The sequence below is a fragment of the Nothobranchius furzeri genome, chromosome 12 (genome assembly GCF_043380555.1).
Source record: "Nothobranchius furzeri strain GRZ-AD chromosome 12, NfurGRZ-RIMD1, whole genome shotgun sequence".
NCBI lineage: Eukaryota > Metazoa > Chordata > Actinopteri > Cyprinodontiformes > Nothobranchiidae > Nothobranchius > Nothobranchius furzeri.
The window spans coordinates 65,700,857-65,723,868 of NC_091752.1; the positions used below are offsets into that span (position 1 = coordinate 65,700,857).

Below are 23,012 nucleotides of genomic sequence, written 5' to 3' on the forward strand. Positions count from 1 at the left end.
TACTGAGCTACTGATAGATATAATGGATGGAACAGCAATGCCTACCTGGTCCCTTCCCCTGCAGCTGTCTGTCAGACGGCCATCGCACCGTGGGGGACCCGCGGGTCGCCTATTGAGTACTGCTGCTGCATGGAGATGGTCCTCTAGCCTTTAGCTGCATGGAGATGTTCATCTAGCCTTTAGCTGCATGGAGACGTTCCTCTGGCCTTTAGCTGCATGGGGATGGTCCTCTGGCCTTTAGCTGCATGGGGATGGTCCTCTGACCTTAAGCTGCATGGAGATGTTCATCTAGCCTTTAGCTGCATGGAGACGTTCCTCTGGCCTTTAGCTGCATGGGGATGGTCCTCTGGCCTTTAGCTGCATGGGGATGGTCCTCTGACCTTAAGCTGCATGGAGATGTTCATCTAGCCTTTAGCTGCATGGAGATGTCCCTCTAGCCTTTAGCTGCATGGAGATGTTCATCTAGCCTTTAGCTGCATGGAGACGTTCCTCTGGCCTTTAGCTGCATGGGGATGGTCCTCTGACCTTGAGCTGCATGGAGATGTTCATCTAGCCTTTAGCTGCATGGAGATGTTCATCTATTCTTTAGCTGCATGAAGATGTTCATCTAGCCTTTAGCTGCATGGAGATGTTCATCTAGCCTTTAGCTGCATGGAGATGTTCATCTAGCCTTTAGCTGCATGGAGATGTTCATCTAGCCTTTAATACAAACGAGACACAAAACTACTGGTAATTTAATTTTATTTAAAAAAACTGTATTTGAGTCCACAGTTGGTTTTCTTTGTTCAGTAAAAAATATTAAATTAATTCCCAAAGTTCTGAGCAGAAAGATACGGAGAGAGTTTACGAGGAGGGAGCTCAACCTCCCCCCAGAGGAGGATATAAAGTCCAAAAAGGAAGCAGCAAAGGTGACGAGGGTAAAAAGAGGCCAGTTGCTGGCGTCTTTTGCCTCATTTCTGTGCAACACAGTTCATTTGGATCATCATCCTCTGTTTATTCTAAAACAGCAGAATTCTAAAAAACACTAAAAGGAGCCAACATGTGTAAAATATCACAGGCACAAAGGTATGCGTCCCCCCCCTCCCAAAGCCTCCACAGCTCCATGTTAAGCGTCTTTAGAAAGGAAGGAGTGCACGCACATTCGAGGGAGGGGGGTTTGCACATTTGCGAGGGAAAAGGAGTTGAAGACAAAAACCAGCCGGAACATCAAAAACGTCGAGTCCGCTGAACATTTCAAACTTTGGAGCAGAAACATCGATAAAAACACTGACTTTATTCCCACAGACCCAACTAAAGTGAAACAACCCAAACCAACTGTCAATAACAAAAATAAAGGCTTCTACATGATATGTACGAAGTTTCAGGGTACGCCACAACCCCCCCACCCCACCCTGTCCCTTCAAGGAACAGAATAAATAAAACGTAATAAAAAAAAAAAGAAGTGTTGCTTGGATGTACACCGATGATTCATGTCACTCTGAAAAAACAGACTTGTTTACGACGTTCCCTTCCCAAATCCCCAAAATAGTGACGTTTCTTCTCTGACAAATAAAACGAGGTGAGGGGGTTGCTAGGAAACCGCCTCTCCCACCTTTGTCCTTGGTTGGCAAAAATATATAGATATATATTAACAGCAATAAGTTACAATTCATTTACTCTAATTGGTTTAACAACTGTTTGAGTTATTGTTCATCTCCCATAGGAAGTTCAGTTCAATGTGTCTGTTGAAAACATTAAATAACGTTTTAACAATAATAATAATAATAATAATAATAATAATAAAGGCTAAAAATGAACATTAACACTGTCCTGGGTGAGTGCAGCTTGTGCAGAAATTCTCCGAGCTCAGTGCAACTCGCTAAGAAAAAGTCCTACATGTGGTCTAAAGAGTTGTGGGGGATGTTCTGGCCCATCGGGTCCTGACCGCTCCCCCCTGACCCGAGTAGACCAGCCATGCCGCTTAGTTGAGAGAGCATGGCGTTCTGGTCTGAACCAAACTGCTCCATGGCGTTCTGCTGCTGGCTCGCTGCCTGCTGCTGAGGAGGAACTCCCATTCCGGGGTGGTGCTGGTTCAGATGGTTCGGGTGCGGAGAGCCTGTCTGCATCTGGGGGGAGATGTGGTGTGGCGACGGCTGGGGCTGCATGCGCGGTGACGGGCTGGAGTGTGGTGGCTGTGACTGGGGGCGGGGTGAGGGCTGAGGGGAGCGCACCTGATTGGCCAGCGCCTGGCCCTGCAGGTGGGGGTGAGGGGACTGGGTCACCTGCTGAGGGCTCATGGGACTGCTGTGCTGGGCTGGCGACCCGCCCGGGCCCAGGTGCTGCTGCTGCTGTTGGAGCAGCCTCTGTGGCAGAGTCTGTTGGAAGATGGCTTGAGAGGATGGAGGTGTGGGCCCACTCTGGATGGGTTGAGGGCCCGGAGGTTGTTGCTGAGAACCCCCTCCACCTTGCCCCGTATCGCCTCCTGGATGGGCAGCCATGCTGTTCTGCTGCATCTGGAGTTGGTGCTGGAGCCTCTGCTGGGCAATGGTTCCTGGGTAACCTGGCCCCTGCTGACCTGGGAGGCCTCCTTGCTGCTGAGGGGGACCCTGTTGCATCCCGTGCTGGCCCATGAAGCTTTGTGCCTGTGGAGGTTGTGGCTGCTGAAACTGACCATGATTCACCCCCATCTGCTGCGGCTGCTGCAGATGTCGTCTCATGAGCAGCTCTCTGAACTGGGGCCCGTTGAGGTTTCCCATCGGTTGCCCCTGGCCCTGCATTCCTCTGCCCACCCCCCCATGCTGCTGCTGCTGCTGCTGTTGTTGCTGCTGAAGTTGCTGCTGCTGAAGACCAGTGAGCATCGGCCTCTGCTGCTGCTGCTGAAGCTGCTGCTGCTGTTGTTGCTGCTGGAGTTGCTGCTGCAGCTGCTGCTGAAGCTGCTGTTGCTGCTGCTGCTGGACTTGCTGAAGTTGAGTCATGGTGGCCATGTTTGCGCCTCCCTGACCCCCCATGTGGATCCCTGGCTGTCCAGCACTCCCAACATTCATGTTCACCTGTGGGCTCCCTCCTGCAATGACGTTTCCAACAGGCCCCCCCATGGGTCCAGGTCCTCCTCCAGGAACACCCTCCTGCCCCCCGGGCCCCCCCTGAGGTCCGATGTATTTTGAGGCCCTCTGCTTGATGAAAGCTGCCATGAGTTGAGGGTTTGATCGCAGGATGCTGAGGACCTGCTGCTGCTGTACTGGTGAGCTGGGTAAATGGAGAGCCCGTAGAAGCTCCTGAAGAGCAGCCAGGGGAATGTTTCCACCAGCCGCACCAACACCTGGAACACCCGCAGACCCGGGGACAGCTCCACCCGAGACCCCTCCTCCACCTTGCTGCTGCTGCTGCGCCATATTCATCATGGCAGCGTGGCCCTGAGCTGGTTGATGTGGCGGCTGCTGTTGTTGCTGCTGCTGCTGCTGCTGAGCTGCCAGCATAGCCGCGTGGCTCATTTGGGTCATCATAGTTTGCCTCTGCTGGGGGGGCATGCCCTGACCCGCCCACTGCTGCTGTTGCTGCTGAGGATTCTGAAGGGGAGCAGCCATCCTCTGCTGTGGGAGCTGCACCCGAGGGCGGAGCTGGCCTTGTTGCAGGTTACCCTGCTGGGGTGGATGCTGCATGTGCCCACCACTGACCATCATTCCTGACAGAGCGCCTTGCTGTTGGTCCATGTGGGCTCGAGCGCCCTGATTCTGTGGCGGCATGCCCTGAGATCCAACCATCCCTGCAGGTCCGGGATGGCTCACGGCCATCTGCTGGGCTTGGCCCAGTTGGTGGTGGGGGTGAGACGGCATCAGGCCTGCGGCAGCGGCCTGTTTCTGCAGGGCCAGCTTCCTCTGAGCATCAGCCACCTGCTGAATCTTCAAAGCGATTTCCACAGCTGCTGGTGGGGGGCCTGAGGAGGTCTGCTGTGGAACTGGAGGCTGGATCTGTGGCTGACCAGGGGGTTGTTGCTGGCCTGCTACATTTCCCGCCATCACAGCACCACCAGGATGCTGTGGAGGAGTTGCAGCACCGAGAAATGGTTTGCCCTGGGACTGATGAACTGGGGAGGAGCCTGGGGGTCTGCTGGCATAAGGATGCTGCTGCAGCTGCTGGGAGTTGGACCCTGGTCCACTCTGCTGCAGCTGCTGCGGGACGTGAGGAGTCATCTGCTGCTGGTGTTGGGGGGAGTTTATGATTCCTCCTGCCCCAGCACCTCCATTCGCCATCTGCTGGAACTGATGGAGAGAATGCTGAGGAGGCATCCCTCCAGGCTGCTGCGGCTGCATTCCATTTCCAGGACACATTCCCTGCTGTGGGACGGGAGGCATGCTCTGAGTTGGGGTCTGAGGGGTCGGAGGTTGGGTACCACCAGATGTTGGGGTACTGGGAGCTGTGGAGCCATTGTGTCCCGGTGATGGAAGTCCAACTTGAGGTCCCGCTGGTGTCCCCCCAGCTGGCTGTCCCACCCTCTGCATGGTGGCCATCCTCCTCCTCAACATCTGGGCCTGCTGGAGCCTGTGCTGCAGCTGCTGCTGCCGGAGCTTCTGCTTGATGTTTAGGCAGAACGGGACGGGACACTTGTTCTCCTGGCAGTGTTTAGCGTGGTAGCAGCACAGAGCGATGAGCTGCTTGCAGATAGGACAGCCGCCGTTTGTTTTGCGTTTGCAGCCTTTCGTGTGCTGAACGACCCGCTTCATCTTCTGGCAGGACGGCAGGGAGCAGTTGGCGTTGCGACACTGGCACGCATGGACCAGGGACTGGATGCAGCGCTGGATGCTGAGACGACGAGAGTCACCAGGACTCTGAGTTGCTGCCGCCGCCTGGTTGTTGCTGTCATCGTCGAGTCCGAGTCCCAGTTTATCCATCTTGTGCTCGTGACCTTTAGTGTTGTAGCAGGTGATGCACAAATCATAATCCTGGAGATCATAAACACAAATGTTTACTCACAATCCTGAACAAGATGCAACAACAACACTGACTCTCCGCCGGGATTCTCACCTCGCAGACGGTGCAGTGGAAGCGGGTCTCCACGTGGTGTTTGCATTCATTGCAGGTGTAAACGAAGCGATCCTGGCTCTGATTGTGGAGCTCCACCAGCATACACATGGAGCTCCACTTGGACCTCCTGAGAGAGCTGAACTCCAAGTGCTTGTCTCTGGCCAGGGTCAGAAAGGCGTCTCGGCCGTCCATCAGGTCACAGGCCATCAGAGGATCCAAGTCGGTGATGGGGGGTAACGAGTTGGCTGTGGGCCCCGCGATGAGGCGGATGACGAAGAAAACCTGCAGAGTAGAAACACGGAAGCTCTTAGGAGTCGCTGTAAAAAACACAATAAATAGCAGTAGCTGCTGCTGTACTAGAGCAGACTTTCATACCTCCTTGTGTTTCTCCATGGTGGCGTAGAGCTTCTGTGAAAGGTCATTGGACACGCTGGGCATCCCCGGTTTCTTCTTATTGGCTCGGCTCAGGCTGCTCTTGTTCTTGCTCGTCTTCTTATTGTTCTTCTTTTTGGCGTTCTTGCTGTCTCCCTTTGTAGCCTGTGTGTGTTTTAAATGGGACGTCAAACCAAAAACGCACACACACCCCCAGAAAACATTCAGACTTCTGCGTTTTTCCACTCACATCTGTGCTCTCGTTGGACGTACTGTTCTCCTCCCTCTTCCTCTCCTCTTCCTCCTGCTCCAGCTCCTTGATGCTCTCCTCGAGCACGTTGGGCCAGAAGTCGCCCTCGAAGTACGGCAGCTCCTTGGCACTGGTCAGACGATCTTCTGTCGCCTGCTTGAAGATGTCCTGTGAGATCCAAAAGCAGGAAGAAATTAAAGCAAAACCCCAAAATAAGTCTGATTAAACAGAAGAAAGGATTTTTATAAGAGGTCTCACAAATAAAAAGTCACAAGGCGCTTCAAGAGAAACAAGAAGAAAACAAAAAATGAGTAAAAATTATGCTGATGAAGGTTCTCAGTGATCTCCAGAAGGGTTTGAATGAAGGCAACTGGACTTCTTTGGTTCCTTGAAGATGTTTTGCTTTTCATCTGAGGAGCTTCTCAACAAGACAAAACTACCAATGGACACCTCTCCTCCTTATGGGCTCGATACATTTTCAATGAGACGTGCGCGACAAAGCGAAACGCGAAAAATGTGCGTGTGAAATTTTGCGCTCCTGCACGTGTCGTGCACAGGCGACCCAGCGACGCGATCCCAGAAAGTTGAAATATTTTCAACTTTTCATCGCTGTCGCTCGGACGAGGACCAATCAACGGAGGTTTCATTCACTGACCAATGAGCGGACAGGATGCTCCGTACACCTCCGAGCAAACATGGAGGAGAAGTTGATACTTGCTGTGAAGGATTTCCCAGAACCGTACAATATTTCTACCAAAGAATATAGAGATAACTCTAGGAGCACCTTGTGAAACATCATATCTACCGCTTTAAAACTCTGAACCGCTTAAATAACCTTAATTCCCTCCAACCTGACACAGCCAAACAAAACAACGGAAGATTCGATTTTGCCATGGAACAGAACGCGTCGACGGCTTTGCCGCTGGCCGCAGGTCGCCTCCCGTGTGTCAGGTAATAAAAGCGACAGTGACGAATTTCGCTGATTGCGGTCGTTTGTCGCCTCCCGTGTATCGAGCCTATTACCCCTGAGAAGTCATTGATGTCGTTAGGCTCTATTGTGCTGGAACGGTTGTTTGGATTAAGGTTGGTTTATGCTTGATGCGTCCGAGAGATTCGCACGGCGAAATTGTGTCATTTTAAGAACCACGCCCCTCCACCGCGCCTCCGCACCGCGCACCTAGGAAATTTTCTAACCACGCGGACGCGGAAAAACATGGCAGACTGGCAAGAACTAGTATGGCAGAGGTTCTTAAATACAGATATTTGTATGATTCAGCTCTCAGAGATCACCGTGATCAACATGTTGTTAATAATTCTTGGAGAGAAATAGCTCGCACTGTCGGAAAAGACGAGGACGCTGTTAAAAATGCTGGAATGCCGTGTAGTAAACAACAGTAACTTTTACTTCTACTATGGTGTAGTGTTGGATGCATGCCGTAGAGCTCCATGCTGCCCCCTACAGTTTGGGAGAATATTGGCTCACCGCAGAGACAAGCCGCATGAACCGTAAACGCTGCAAGTTGTGAAGCGCGTTCCATCTGCGAGCCGCATCACCAAGCGGAAAGTGAACGTGTCAAGCATAAACCAAGCTTTAGGTGCAGGAGCCTGAAACTGTTTCAGAATTAGGTTTAGCGCTGCATTAAGGGAGCTGGAAAGTTGAAACCTGAGGTCTTCTCCTCTATGTAGGTCGGTCCCGCTGGACAAATGGCTTCACTTGTTAGGAGCTTTTTTTTAAAATTTAAGAACATTTTCTGAGGGCTTCTATTGTGCCCTTGGTTCGGTAAAGAAAGACTTGTTAAACCAAATACCTCAGTGTTCCTATAGTACTTTTAGTATATTTATACTCTGGTACTTCTGGTTATAACAGAACATTTGTGTGTTTTATGATGGTTTGCTAACAATGAGTATCTGTTTTTACAGAAGCAGGTGTCTGTGGGGCTGCCTTGCACCTTTCAGCGGAGGCTTACAGCTGTGCTTTGTCATAAACTAGTCCCGGGTCTAAAATGGCACCTGTGATTCCTTTATGTTACTAATTATTTTCACTTGCTGTCAGTCTGATTATTTAGGTCACCAAGCAGAGCTGGGATCACTACGATGCTAGCTGGATCCGTTCACCTACTGTGTTTTATGCTAAGCTAAAGCTAAAGGAGTACCGCCGGGTCAGGAGAATGACTGGGCTGGTTGCATTGCGTTTTTCCCACTCATCCAACTCTGGGACAAATTTTCACTTTTGGGTGGAAAGATACATTATTTTTTTAAATGATACCCACCGATTGTGAGAAATCTTACTTTCTTCTCTAAGTAAAATATTATTATAACATTTATAAAAAAAAGGTAAGCCCTAAAAATGGCAGACAAATGTCTTTACCACCTTATTTGTCAAATAAAAATCAGTTCTAGCTACTGAAGTGACCCCATTAGGAACATGTTCCGCTGTTCTAGATTTAAAAAGACCTTGTAATCGTGGATAATTCGCTCAGCAACGGCCTTGTCCAGCATCTTCTTGTACCACTCCTGCAGGCGTTTCGGTTTGGGGATCTTCTGGTCCAGAGGGTGACAGTGAAAGATGTAATCGTCTCCCTCGCTGGGTGGACATGCCCAGATGTGACCGGTCGTAAACCTGGCACAGGAACAGATGTTTATCACGTGCACGAACCGACCGTATCCTGTACACCTGCTCGTGGTTTTGATGGTTTTTTTCCTTACCCCATTCGTTTGACATACTCCAGGTAGCCCAGGAGGATCTCGTGGTAGACGGCAGTCCTCAGGTGTCGAGGTTTGAAGAAGTGCACACTGTCCAGGTAGGAGATATACACCCGTCTCTGGTTGGGCGGCGGGCAGTCCGAGCCGTACTCTTGGACGTGCATGCCAAAAAAACACACTTCTGCTCCGTCGATGTCCTCGAATGCAAACAAAGCTTTCATCCTGTATGGAAACGATTCGGCCATCTCACCGCTGTCCACGAACCTGAGGGAAGGAAGGGTAAAGAAAACTTTAAGCTCTTCTCTGCTTCCTCATTGCAACCCCTCTACAACGCTACCACTCAATGTCATGAAACTATCCCAAAAAAATGTGAGTTTTATCATAAACCCAGATGAATCCAGTCTTTTCTCACTAAATACATTCAAGTGAGATTTAGAACAACTTCTGAAGGTAAAAGGTTTAATTCAGTTGATTTATATAGCGCCATTTTACAAAGTCACCGTTCCAGTTGAACCTACTTATCATGGCACTTATTCAGTTCTTAGTTCAACGTCTCCGATGTAAGAAAGCCCAGCAGATTGCTTCGAGTCACTGACTTGTGTCAGGGACTTTACAGCAATCTCCAGCAAGCATGTAGCGACAGTGGAGAGGAAAAGTTCCCTTTTACAGGAAGCAGAACCTGGCGCAGTACGAGCAGCCATCCGCCACGACCGAGGCCGGATTGTGGTACCTGCTGCAGGACATGATGGGCAGCAGCTCTGATTTTAGAATATTCAGCAGGTGTGTATTATATATGAATCTGAATAACTAGAGCAACTGTTGAGTTGATAAACAGCTGTAACAAGAGGCAGTAATGTGTTGAACTATGTTTCTTCGGATGGGTACAACACACCACGATCCTGTGTTTCTCTTATTATCGCTTTATTTTGAGAGGATCAAGTAAATTACATTAGCAGCAAGTTTTCATCCACCTCTGAAGGCAGAATGTACTAATCTTTTTAAGAGAACTGCAGAAAACACCATGACCACTGGCCTCACAGGCCACAGAAAAGTGATTTTTTACACTACATCAACAACCTGCTGCAGAGATGAAACTACACTGTTCTAGAAATGTTAGTGGGGGCCCCCACAAAACCAAGTTGAGAGCCACAAATGGCCCTCGAGCCACTCTTTGGATGCACCTATTTTTAAGGAGGTTTTCAGCCATGTTTGAGTTTGTTTCTACCTGTTCTAGATCGCTTCCTGAACAGCATTAGTTTGGTCCATGACTGATGAGCTAACAGCTTTTGTAAAACTCAATATCCTCACCCACCCATTTAGGATAAAAAAAACTTTGGTCCACAGAATTAACTCATTCACTGCTAGCCGTTTCCTGATCGGTAAAGCCCTTCGCTGCCAGCGTTTCTCACCGTTTTTACTAGGGCTGCACAATACAGCGTAAATATATCGTTATCGCCATATCAGCATGCACAATATGCGTATCGCAAAGAACAGATAATTATTGCAATGAATGGTCAGCTCAAATGTTTGCTACACATAATCAAACAAATCAAATAGAGCTCTTCACCCATTTGGCCAAATGGGTGGGTTCTCATAGGTTAGATGTCTGCCCCCGAGGCAGCCAGCACTTAATTTTGATGTTAGCAAACACCTGAGTTAGCTTTGTTCTGCTCTTTAAGCCGATTCTGCTTTTCCCGGGATCCACAGATCGCCTTTTCTTGATCATTTTCTTTTTCCCTTTCCTCACATCTTTTGCTTTTCTCATTTTAATGATTTTATTATTTCTTTTTTTTTTTTTTACTCATTTTTGTTCCCGAGTTAAGTTTTTATTTATCGCAAGTGATATCGTCATTGCAATATTAATCTATATTATTGAATATCGCAGGTTTTCCTAATATCGTGCAGCCCTAGTTTTTGCTGTTTTTTTAAGAGTCACAGGACGTTGCGTGCTAGGATGATGTTGACACCAAAACAACCAAAACAAAGCGGAGACTCGCCTCTTACATCAGGAAGAATCTGCGCGTTTCAAGCGTTATCCGTTCTTTCATAATCCGTTGTTGAATTGTGATCGGCAGAAGCTTTTCCGGTTCGCGCCTCACTTTGTTTTTACAGCAGCGGCCCAAAACGATCTCCTAACACATGGATGTTCTGCTTCCTGATCACGTGACGCATGACGTATGCGGATGAAGATCAACTTTAGAGCTGAGATGTTTGTTCTCACGGTGCGGGGGCTCGTTCTGACGCTAACACAGTAAAGAAAATGCAAATGACAACTTTAGTCATCATTGGCAGTGAATGAGTTAATAATATGGCCTTTTTAAAATCAGCAGTTTTATCTTAGATGTGTTCAGACTAGCCGTTAGCTCATCAGTCCTGTTAGCTATCAAAGTTATTTACCAACACAGATGTTCAGGAAATGTAAAATTAATCATTTAAAAAGTCTGTTTCCTCGTTTTTCTTTTTCTTCCTAAAACAGAAGAAATAAACTTGACCTAATTAACCATTTATCTCTAAGCTACCATGAGTTTACCTGGACTTCATGCCCGGTTTGACCTCCACCACCTTGTCTGAGACATGGACCACACGGATGGTGACCTCTCCAGACTCGGGGTGGCTCTGCCGTTTGATGTAGTCGTTCACTCGAGTCTCCAAAAAGTTCCCCAACTTGGTCTGAGGAAGTCCTGCAGAAAACAGAACGTGTGTGTGTGTGAGGAGCCAAAGTGTTCCAGAAAGGAGATGTCACTTTAACACGTTTGAGATTTTACAGAAAAGGTTAAACACTCTTAGGAAAAGTTAAAATACGCTATTATTAGAAAAGAAACTTAACTGGGATTAAATGGTTTGAGAAAATCGGAGGAAAATCCATAAAACATGACAGAAAACAGCTCGACTTACTTTTGGCAGCGTATTTGTTCTCTTTCCTCATCTTATTGGCCTTTTTCAGACAGCCGTTACAGACGAAGCTGTGAGCAGAGAGGAAATAATCAGCCACTGGGTTACATTTAGGTTTCATCAATAACGACGCTCACCGAGTGGCTTTTGACCGGGAAAATGACCGTCTAAAATATGATGCTAAATGGAAAACTTCTCACATTTTAGAACACCATCAGGTACCAGTTTGTCATAAAAACCCTGTGAGACAGTTTTACCTCGTGAAAGTAAAGATATTCTGATCTGGGTGTGATTTTTTTACAGAAGATTTAACAGGTGGAGCTTTCCTGAACTTTAACAAGGATCTTGAATCCCAAGACTGATTTATCTAACTCAGGTCTGTAACGGAGCGTGTGTGTGTGTGTGTGTTAGCTTGCTCACCCTAAAGGCCATATGGTTTCATTGTGCAGGACGCAGATCTGGTGCATTTTACGACCACAGTCAGTACATTCCACAAGTCTGAGAGCGGCGAGAAAACAAGGAAGACAAAAGACAGACGTCCAAACGTTAAAAAGAAACAACGGAACGGTTCATTTGTCCCACCGGAGGACAAACAGGAAACAAAACACAAAGACGATCTCCGCTCAACCCAGTCATCATCACAAAAACGTTTGGAGTTAGAGCAGCTACTTACAGCTCTGGGTCGAGTGTGTCATTCTTCTTCTTTTGGAACTGATCCTTGTTGATGGACCTGTGAGAAGAACCAATATAAACCACTGTAATCAAGGAGATTAAAAAATGAAAATGAGACATTTGCTTTGATAGATCCGAGTTCTGTATTTGAGACCGCGGACCACAAGATTTTGATACAGGTTAGAGAACTTGTTTGGCATGTCGCGGAAGGCTCTTCATTGGATACGATCTAACTTGTCAGAACGGTTCTCGTCTTGTTTAAAAGTAAGTTTTCAGCGTCCTGCAGCTTAAAACGGGGTTCCTCAAGGTTCAGTCTTGGGTCTACTGTGGTTCTCTATGGACATGGCTCCTTTAGGCCAGATCTTACTTTTGGTTAATGTAAATGATCAATTTTATGCTGATGATCTGCAAATGTATCAACAGTTGAGTAATGGAGGACAAATTTCTGACACTTTCAGGGACTGCCCAATGGGCTATTTGCAATTTTTTTGTGTCTGAACACGATCCAAACTGATAACTGTTGGATCAGCAAAGCTTAGTCAACTTTACGGTCAGTTGACTATCGTTAGACGATAGATAGATAACCCTAACCCCTTTCATCGCACGGAGAGAGTTAACAATCTTGACATCATCTGTGATAGGAGAGCTCTTTTTAGTTCTACATTAAGGAGGACTACTTTTTTAATTTGAGGAGTATTGCTAAAATTGGACCTGCCTTGTCCAACCACCATGCTGAACTCCTGACTCTCGTGTTTATTTCATCAAGGTTATATTAATGTAATGCTCTTAAGAGTGTCCAGTGTTTGCAGGTTGCTCAGAACGCAGCCGCTCGAATACTAACAGGAGCTAGGAAATTCAAACTCATTACGCCTGTGACTCCGGTCCTAGGCCCTCATTTATCAACTGTACTTATGAACAGATCTGTGCGTGTTTCGTACCCGTGTGTGAAAGTGTTCCTAAATATAAGAACATCTCTGACCAAGCGTAGGAACAGCATCTAGCGGTAGAACAGGGGAACAGTAATTCTGAAGGTCTCAGTCATCCATGCAGATGTACGAGAGGCCACCGCATGTTTCATAAATCAGTCTTTTGACTGTTCGTACACACATTCTAAATTTCGGTCGTAGGAGGAAATATAGGAGAGTTTCTACGAACGTTTGATAAATGAGGGCCCAGAAAAGAATAGATTTTAAAGTATTGCTTTTAACAATAAATGGTACTGCACCTGCATATTTACATGAACTGGTAAAACTATGCACCTGTCCAGGTTTTGAGTTAGGGTTGCCCATTTTTTATTCTTGGCTATGTACGGTTGTATCTGTAGAGTAAATTCAATAAAAATGTTTACTTTCTATGTAAAGCAGCACTTTGACGGAAAGTGCTTCATAAATACATTTTATCATCATCATCATCATTATTATATACGCTCCAAAATGTGCATATGTCCATCTAAATCTAAATCATGAGGCCAAGACTCATGAACTTCCTGTCAGAAGAATGTTATTAGGAGTCAAGGTGAGGCTCTCAAATATAAGATAAGAGCACTGAGCCAGCTGTCAGGCATGGTGGTGGCAGCACTGTGCTGTGGGACTGGCGGTGCACAAACTAAATCGATCTTCTGAAATCATAAATGGCTGAAACTGGGACACAACTGTGAGCTCCAGTTGGACACGTCACAACTGGTTTGACTGTATAAATCAGACTAACATCTAGTTTCTGAGACGACCTCCCCAAAGACCCAACCTCAACCCTAACCTGTGGACTTTGTGTGCTTATCAGAGCCTGTTTATATAATTTCCACCGTGTTTGGAAAAAAAAAAAAAAAATCAGTAAATCCAAATTTAATTCTGTTTTTTTAAACATCACAGAAGTTATGTGATCCTTTAGGGAAATCAAATTTAAATGAATTAAAACCCCAAAAACCAGTTACAGTTATGAACATGACGAGTACACATCTGTAGGTACTGAGACCAGGATTAGATACAGGGGTGGACAAATCAATGATTTTCAACTTAAATGTTGTAACAGCTGATAAAATGTTACCAGTAAAACACCAGAGCACCTCAGCTCCACCCACTAACTGATGCCACTACAGAGCTTCTTTATCCAGTGTTAGTAGCGTTGATGCCGAGCGGTTTAATATATACGTGTGTGTGTGTGTGTGTGTGTCAGAAGAAATCAGGTGTGTAACGGTACTCACGTCTGAGGTTGGGAGGGGTCATCCCCCAGGGAAACGCTCTCGCCTTGGATTTCGTTGAAACACTTCTCACAGAAGTGGTACCTGTCAGCAAGAAGCCCATATTTTGGTGAACTACACCGTTCGCCATCAGCACAGCCAATCACAGAGAGGGCACGGAGAAGCAGTCGCCAATCAGGGCAGGGCAGGCCATGAGAGGGGGCACGCACACACAGGAGAAGGCGGAGGGCGAGATGGGTCGTCGCCAGGAGGCAGCAGCCAATCGTGATGCGGGTAAGGTGAGGGGGTGGGGGGGTGTTTTGATTTTGCAAGTAAATTTCAGAGTGGATGATTGGTCACACCAAAGCAGGCCAATGCAGACATCACAAGCGTTAAAGAAAGGAGAGAAAGAGAGAGAGAGAGAGAGAGGGGGGTGGGGGGCAAATTAAACAAAAAAAAGTTGTTACAGATCAGACGAGGACAATGGAGGCACATAGAGGAGGTGTGGGAGGGATGGACAGGAGGTGAAAAACAACCAACAGAGAACAGAGAGCCAAGGCAAAGCAAAGATTAGCGTCAGACATCCAGTGGTAAACAACAACATTACAGCAACATGAAAGACCACTAGGAGCTGTGGGGGAGCAGGGCAGCGAGGATCCAAGCTCCAAATATGAAAAGGTGAATGAGGAAAAGAATAACTCAAATGATAAAGCAACAGACACCCATCATCCTTTCTGCTAATTCATAAAGTGGGGACCTGTCTTTGATTTTCTCCCACTCCATTTGTAAAAGTCAGAAATCACCAGCTGTTTTCAAGCCACCGAGTGGAGGGACAAGGAATCAAAGACACAAATCATTGCTGGAGAAGACGGGGGCCCACTTTATGAACGACAACATCATGGAAAATTCAAACAGTGAAGTGTGAAGATGGAGATGGTGCCAGGGTAACCATCTGAAGCCAAATTCAAACTCATCTGTGATTGCACTGATGCTACACTGCAGGAAATACACTCTGATGGTAGCGAAGAACACCACCACAAACTAAATGATCCAACTGGCTCAATTTATACAAGGACAAATAAACAAGGTAACAGAAATGTTCTGAATGTAGCTTTCCAGTGCAGAGAGAGCATCCACGTCCCTTACCTGTTCTGGTAACTAAAATAAGCAGCGTCACGTTGGATGGTGCACAACTGTTTTCCGTAGCAGCAAAGGGTTTGGGGGGAAAACTCAAACTGCAACAAAAAGACAGAGAACTTCAGCATCTGCTGTGTAATAAACAATCATGTACATGTTGATTAGTCTGCAGGACGCCCCCAGCATTAACTCATTCACTGCCATTGACGACTTAAGTTGTCATTTGCATTTTTTTTTTTACTGTGTGGGCGTCGGACGAGCCCCCGCACCGTGAGAACAAACATCTCAGCTCCAAAGCCGATCTTCATCCGCATACATCACACGTCACGTGATCAGGAAGCAGAACATCCATGTGTTAGGAGATCGTTTTGGGCCGCTGCTGTAAAAGAAGTGAGGCGCGAACCGGAAAAGCTTCTGCCGATCACAATTCACCAACGGATTATGAAAGAACGGATAACGCTCGAAACGTGCGGATTCTTCCTGATGTAAGAGGTGAGTCTCCGCTTTGTTTTGGCGTCGACATCATCCTAGTGCGCAACGTTCTGTGACTCTTAAAATAACAGTAAAAATGGTGAAAAATGCCGGCAGCGAATGAGTTAAACTCAGTATTACGAGCACAGGAGTCTGTTCTTTATTCAAATCCCCTCTAAACTTTACATGTTTTTAAGTTGTAATAACATTTTTAAGAGTTAGACCAGAGGTCTTTTATTTTGAAAAGTTTTAAAGGAAGTTTGCAACTGATGCAGTCAGCGTGATAGATTGTAAGGATGAACCAATTTCAGTTTTTAACCAAACACAAATAAATGTTGTTACACTCCTTAAAATTAAATTGTTTGTTTTCATTAGACACCTTAAACACACCAAGTGTATTGTACTAGTATGTATATACCCTCTTACTGTAATTTACTGACGACGCCCAACTCCTAGTGTGACACAATGGAACATTTATGTTTATGTTTATTCATTTAGCAGACGCTTTTATCCAAAGCGACTTACAATTTATAACCTATAGGGCATGTTGTGATCTGTGGGGGAAACCGGAGTACCCGGAGGAAACCCACGCATGCATGGGGAGAACACACAACTCCACGCAGAAAGGCCGCAGCCGAGCCGAGTTTCGAACCTGCAACCTTCGTGCTGCGAGGCAACAGTGCTAACCACTGCGCCACCATGCAGCCCACATTTGAACACTTAATTTTTTTAACCAGCAGTCCTTACCCTTATCTTAGCTGGTCTGGCTCATCTGATCTCAACCAATCGTGTTTTTTTTACCAAGGGGAAGGGGGCGTGTGTGTGTGTGTGTGTGTGTGTGTGTGTGTGTGTGTGTGTGTGTCGATGGAGGAGTGTTGTGAAGGGGTTTTTATTGTCAGACTGAATGTGGGTATGTGGGACCTTTTTAATTTGTTAAGCACTCTGAGTTGCATGTATTGCAGGATTAAGTGCTATATAAGTTGATTGATTGATTGATTGATTGATTGATTGAGTAGGACTGGACGATAGAAAAAAATTCATATTGATCGATATCAATAATTATAGATAATTATTTTTAAAAAGTGCAGTCCTGGCCATTTGATGTCATTAATTCAAGACAAAACAAGATGGTTTTGTTACCAAACTTGATTTTTAATTAATTCTCTGCAAATGTTTCAACTGACTATGGTGTCTTTTTGTAAGACCAAAATATCGTAGCGCTAGTAAACGGGACTATTTCCTCCCCCTACCCATGTTGTAACATCTGGCTGTCTGTTTCGGCTCAACAGGGGAGGGCTTGGTGACGGAGCTTGCCTGGGTCTGTGTTTTTGACTGGTTGGGAGTAATTATTGACGCTAGCATTAAGCTACTTGATAGGAAACTTTAATTGACCCACTTTTTCCATCGCGCCACTCGCCGTCTAACGATTGATATATATATCGTTATCGAATTATTGTCCCGCCCTAACCAACAGCTGCATCTTTGACTAGTTTTGCAAAAACAAATTTTATTAGAAGTGCATTTTTAACGTCAACAACAGCAGGGTTAGCCAATATGGTTTTAAAAAATAACATTAAAACAGCAGTCCAAACTGTCGGAAATGTTACCATGGTATCCATTAAAGCATACTTGAGTTTACGTTCTTCATTTAAGCACGAGTCATCTCAGCACTCAAGCTTCCAGACTGGATCAAAAAGTGCTAAATGAGAGGAGCGCTGTGATGTTGTTGGGATGACTGGGTTTAACATCACAGCTGATGCAAACTAGCATCAAACAAACATTTTGTGTAAATTTTTGATATCTCAACCAACCTTAATCCAATCCTGTTAATACCTTGTCTAAATAAAAATGACATAAAAGCAGAAATAATGAAAACAGTTCGGCCTCACCTTCCTCCCGCAGCAGTAGCCGAGGCCTTGCATGACAGGATCGATCTCTGACTCAAACACCTCAGCCAGCTTGGAGCAGTACTTATAGACCCGTGATGTCTTCCTGTTGTACAGCCAAGCGTTGTTGAACATTAACCAGATGTCCTCGATGTACTGCCACGGATCCTCGTACTGTCCCGTGTCCAGCTTCCTCTTAATGGTGGAGAGGTCCATGGGGTTCTTCACAATGTCAAAGTAGTCCTGGATTAGAGCGGGCGTCCGGTTTAGAAGGTCAGGTCGACGTGAGGATTGGGTTTAGAAATGGGAAATTGAAGGTTGGACAGTTCAGCCAATGGCGGGGGAGGAAGAGCATCACCAACATCATCATCAGGATGGTTGGCATCCGGGGAAGGCGCGATGACAGCAATGTGGTTAACCGGGTGGGACCAAAGTAGGGAGAGAAGAGGGTGCAGGGGGACAATGTTGTTGAGCACTGCAGAGAAAAAGTTCACGTGCAAACAGAGAGACATGACAACTTCTGCCCTTCTGCTCTTTACTTTGCACCCAAAATACCCATCTGCACTGTGAGCAGCAGCCAGACGACCGAGACAAAACCCTCCAGTCCTCTACCTGCACTTTACATCATCACGCACCAACAGGAAATGACCAATTTGTCATCATAGAAAGGTTCACTCCGTTATACACACAGCTGGAGGACTGGATCTCTCCTACAGTCTGGAGGCAAGCAAAACTTCCAGGCTCGGGTGGCGAGAAGGGTGCAAAGTCAAGAAGAGACAGAGAGAGAGAGAGAGAGAGAGAGAGAGAGAGAGAGAGAGAAAGAGAGAGGGAGGGGGAGAGAGAGAGAGAGAGAGAGAGAGAGGAGAGGAGAGAGAGAGAGAGAGGAGAGAGAGAGAGAGAGAGAGAGAGAGAGAGAGAGAAAGAGAGAGGGAGGGGGAGAGAGAGAGAGAGAGAGGAGAGGAGAGAGAGAGAGAGAGGAGAGAGAGAGAGAGAGAGAGAGAGAGGAGGGAGAGAGAGAGAGAGAGAGAGAGAGAGAGAGATCTATGCTTATTTAGCCTAACTGGGGTCGCATCAACAGAGCCAGCAGCATGAGGAGAGATAAGACGAAGGGCCGACAGAGCCGAGGTGAGGCAAGCGCATCTGAGATGTTTTCCTGCTCCTGTCCTCCGACTCTCCTCTAGAACACGCCACAGACGAGGAACCGAGCAGAGGCGAGGAAAAGAAAAGCATTGTGCTTTAGTGGGGTGGGTGATGGAGAAAATAAAGGAATAAATTAATAGGTGTGAGATTCAAAGAGCAGGGTCCATCTCAGTGTCACCATGGCAACAGGAGTTATGAGTAAACCCTCATCTCTGAATGGAGCCACTCAGACAAACAAGCGAGGCATACTAGCCTGACAGCCTGCAGTAAACCTAAAACACACTGTGCAAAAGTTTTCAAGCGCTCCCGGTGTTCTTTAGAATTTTACTCGAGAGTCAGACTTTTGTGTAATCTTTCAAATTGGTTTTAATGTTTTATTGATCCCAGCTTTCTGAAGGTCTTTCAGCTTTTCTTTGGACTTATGCTGCTTTTTTGTTCACTCTGTCTGGCTGGAAAGGCCAAAGTGGAAGAAGGAAATCAAAGTTTCTGTCGTTTTTTTTTTTTTGTGTCTCATGTTTTTCACCGATTCAACTACAGAAATGAGGAATTGTTCCGAGAAATTTGTGAGGGCTCCCAGTTTCCTTACATGAGCCGTTGTAGTTGACTGTTGGTGATTGCTGTTGGCAGGCGCGTTGCAAGATTTTCAAAAGTGTGGGGGATGTTGTCTGTGCCTAAAATAATTTCATGTTATTCATCTTGTTAGTTTAATTTCCATAATAGCGGAGCAGGTGTGAATTTTAGACGCGTCACGCATGTCTCCGTTTTAAACATGTTTAAACCGTTCAGAATACAAATCTAGGATCTGTCTCGTTATATTGGTATAACTAAAGTTTGTACTGAATGAAACTTTACATTACACCATGTTGAAAAGAAAAAGATCTGATTAAATCGTTTCCCCCTCATTTACAGTCACGGAGTACAGTGCAGTGCTCATGGCTCTGGGGTTAATCAGGTTTAGTTGTTTCTCTTTGCAACAATCTTCACAAGAAGGCAAAACAGTTAAATGGCAGGTTACAGATATTTAAATTTGACTGTTTATTTTTGATGGATAAACTCAAGGATGTTGGTTGTTTTGAAAGAATTACCCTGACGCGCACTGATGCGCACACAGATGAGCTGACATTTTAATGGTATACGCACATCGCGGAGGTAACTAAATAAATCAAGAAAAGATTCCCATCAGAACATCAGAGCTTTATACCGGACACTGTGCTCAGCGCGGATCGGAGCGCACACGGTGGACAGTGAGCTGAAGATCTGTAAAGGAGTTCGCAGCGCAGAACCGCGGCGCATGCGGTAAGACTTCCTCCCACTGAAGCGGTCTGGAAACCCGGTCTCTCTGAGGGATGTGTCACTTGGAAAAAATGGTTGCTGATTATGAAACTTTGGCTGAATAGCGCTTGTTCCCGTCTCTAATATGGAGCCAGTCTGAGGCAGAATAGCCTCTTCAGCTCAGAAAGCACCTGTAGAGACATTTGATCACACACCAAGTTTATGTGGAGCAGAAGCGGTCGGGGTGGGGCCACGGCAGGTGAAATGTTCCTAGCCTACATGAGGTGAAACTGTTTAATTGTAACATTAATATGTTACTGGACACGCTGGTCTGGTTGGTTAGACCAGTGTTTGAAGTGGAAAAACACACACACACACACACACACGCTCACACACCAATTAAAATAATGCTGATAGCGTGGACTAGAAGCCAGGTGATGGTTTACGTATTTAAATGATGATCAGGCTGCTGTAAAATGTAATCTCCATCCACATCCAGACAGAATTATCCTCTATTCTTTCTCTATTTGCTCTGCTCTTGTCTGGGCTGACGTAGCTGACGGTGCGCGCTGCGCGCCTAGCGGCTGTGACGCACATTTTATGCATTTGGAAAGGTAGGCTGGATGCTCTGCTTTTACTGGAAGATGGATTTTTTTTCTTCTCAAAAATGTCGGAGATTTTGCCCCATGAATAACCGTAAAAACTACCGGTGTGTATGTACCCTTATGAAAGAGTCGTTGAGAGGTAAATATTAGAAGTGCAGGTAATGCATTCTGGTGCCTATAATGAATGAAAAATGAATGAAAATTAAATTGTGAGTTTTTCCTTCATATTTTTGAAATAAAAATGACGGGGGAAAAAACGACGGGGGTGTCAGAGCTTGGTCCGCATTGCCGGCAGTAAGTCGGGCTCGTTCCCAGTGAGAGTTGGACTCCGCCAAGGCTGCCCTTTGTCACCGATTCTGTTCATAACCTTTATGGACAGGATTTTTTAGGTGCAGCCAAGGTGTTGAAGGAATCCGTCTTGGTGGCCTAAGGATTGAGTCTGGTTTTGCAGATGATGTGGTCCTGTTGACTTCATCAGAACGTAATCAGAATCTCCGGCTCTCACTGGAGCGGTCTGCAGCAGAGTGTGAAGCAGCTGGGATGAGAATCAGCTTCTCTAAATCTGAGACCATGGAAAAGGGTAGAATGCCTTCTCCAGGCCAGGGATGAGGTCCTGCCCCAAGCAGAGGAGTTTAAGTATCTCAGGGTCTTGTTCACGAGTGAGGGAAAGCTGGAACGCCAGTTCAGGTGGATTGGTGCTGTGTCTGCAGTGATGCGGGCATTGTACCGATCTGTCGTGGTGAAGAGAGAGCTGAGTCAGAAGGCGAAGCTCTCGAATTACCGGTCGATCTACGTTCCTACCCTCACCTACGGTCACGAGCTTTGGGTAGTGACCGAAAGAACAAGATCGCAGATACAAGCGGCCAAAATGAGTTTTCTCCACAGGGTGGCTGGGCTCTCCCTTAGAGATAGAGTGAGAAGCTCTGTCATCCGGGAGGGGCTCTGAGTAGATTAGCTGCTCCTCCACATCGAGAGGAGCCAGTCGAGGTGGTTTGAGCATCTAGTTCGGATGCCTCCTGGATGCCTCCCTGGTGAGGTTTTCCAGGCATGTCTAATCGGGAGAAGGCCTAAAAGAAGACCCAGGACACGCTGGAGAGATTATGTCTCATGGCTGGCCACGGAACGCCTCAGGATTCCCTCGGAAGAGCTGGCCCAAGTGGCTGGGGAAAGGGAAGTCTGGGTCTCCCTGCATAGGCTACTGCAACCGCTACCCGACCCTGGATAAGCAGACCAAAATGGATGGATGGACACTGGTAACCATTTTAATACATATTTTATTGTTAAAGCAACACTAAAACGTTTTAACACTTTAAGTCACTGCTTTCAAACTGGTTTCAGTGGTTCTTGAGCCAAAATTTGAGCAGCTTCACATCTGCTGGCCAGAAACTTGCACTTAGATTTTGTGGTTTAGGTAGGAACACTAGAGGGAGGTCTCTACTTGCTTTATGGCAACAGCAGTTTACTTTGCTGGCAGCTAATCTAGACGCTAACAGTTAGCCTTTTCAGTTCACTGACCGTCAATAAAAAGAACCAGAAGAAAAAGAAAATGAGGCAGTTTGCGTTTTCTGTTAGCATCATGGCAGAGCCTGGAAGTAAAAGTAAAGAGTGGAATGTCTTTGGAGGTAAAGATATAAAAGCAGAGTGAACATCTGCGTGGTCTACGATAGTTTGAGGGAGTTTAAGGAGGCTACAAATTCACAGACTGATGGTGACCTGGCTTTGTTGCTACTGGACTTTTAAGTGATAATATTTTTTGTCAAACAGTGAGGATCTTTTTACTTTGTGGTTTTAGTTGGATCGGGTTAGCGATGGCTAGTAGTTAGCGTTAGCTACAGTAGTCTGCAGAAGGGTTGTTAACGACAGTTGTACTTCCACTTTCAACCAGTAGGAGGGAGGAGCAGCAAACAATTTGTGTTGCTTTAAATGTAAAACAATGTTGAGATGTTTGCCATATAACCCACTGTTAATCTGTAGTCAATTATTTTTGCTTTAATATTAAATTTAATATTAAAAATAGAATAAAATGCTTTCACACTAAACATGAGAATATTCAGAGAGGTTGGGGGACAAACTGACACAATTAGGACTGAGGCAAGACAACTTGCACCTTTGTCACTATTGTTTGCAGTAAGGCAATATGCCCACCTGCAACTCAGATGTAAATAAAACGGTAATAGTATCTTGGTAAATGGAAAATTATTACAGCTTTGTGTCTCAGTGAGATCCTGGATTTAGTATCAACGCATTCACTGCCATTTTCTTTACTGTGTTAGCGTCAGAACAAGCCCCCGCACTGAGAGAACAAACATCTCAGCTCTGAAGCTGATCTTCATCCACACACGTCAACACGTCACGTGGTCAGGAAGCAGAACATCCACGTGTTAGGAGATCGTTTTGGGCCGCTGCTGTACAAAAAAAGTGAGGCGCGAACCGGA

The 23,012-nt window shown here is 46.3% G+C and overlaps 1 protein-coding gene across 8 annotated transcripts in view; it reads right to left on the reverse strand.

Moving 5' to 3' along the window:
* Positions 1 to 1,644: 1,644 nt before the first annotated feature.
* The window catches only part of ep300b (E1A binding protein p300 b), a 48,824-nt gene continuing 27,456 nt past the window's right edge, over positions 1,645 to 23,012 (reverse strand). For 6 of the 8 annotated variants that reach the window (XM_054750722.2, XM_054750718.2, XM_054750719.2 and 3 more), the window contains exons 18-30: positions 17,564 to 17,803; positions 15,213 to 15,301; positions 14,091 to 14,201; positions 11,892 to 11,948; positions 11,639 to 11,716; positions 11,222 to 11,289; positions 10,857 to 11,007; positions 8,330 to 8,590; positions 8,078 to 8,243; positions 5,624 to 5,791; positions 5,377 to 5,538; positions 5,002 to 5,283; positions 1,645 to 4,919 (exon numbers count right to left, since the gene is read on the reverse strand). In XM_054750722.2, the coding sequence (XP_054606697.2) occupies positions 1,872 to 4,919; positions 5,002 to 5,283; positions 5,377 to 5,538; positions 5,624 to 5,791; positions 8,078 to 8,243; positions 8,330 to 8,590; positions 10,857 to 11,007; positions 11,222 to 11,289; positions 11,639 to 11,716; positions 11,892 to 11,948; positions 14,091 to 14,201; positions 15,213 to 15,301; positions 17,564 to 17,803 (4,881 nt within the window). In that variant the 3' untranslated portion in view covers positions 1,645 to 1,871. The remainder of the gene's footprint in view (positions 4,920 to 5,001; positions 5,284 to 5,376; positions 5,539 to 5,623; positions 5,792 to 8,077; positions 8,244 to 8,329; positions 8,591 to 10,856; positions 11,008 to 11,221; positions 11,290 to 11,638; positions 11,717 to 11,891; positions 11,949 to 14,090; positions 14,202 to 15,212; positions 15,302 to 17,563; positions 17,804 to 23,012) is intronic. The other 2 variants (XM_015945376.3, XM_054750720.2) reach the window with 1 other exon arrangement.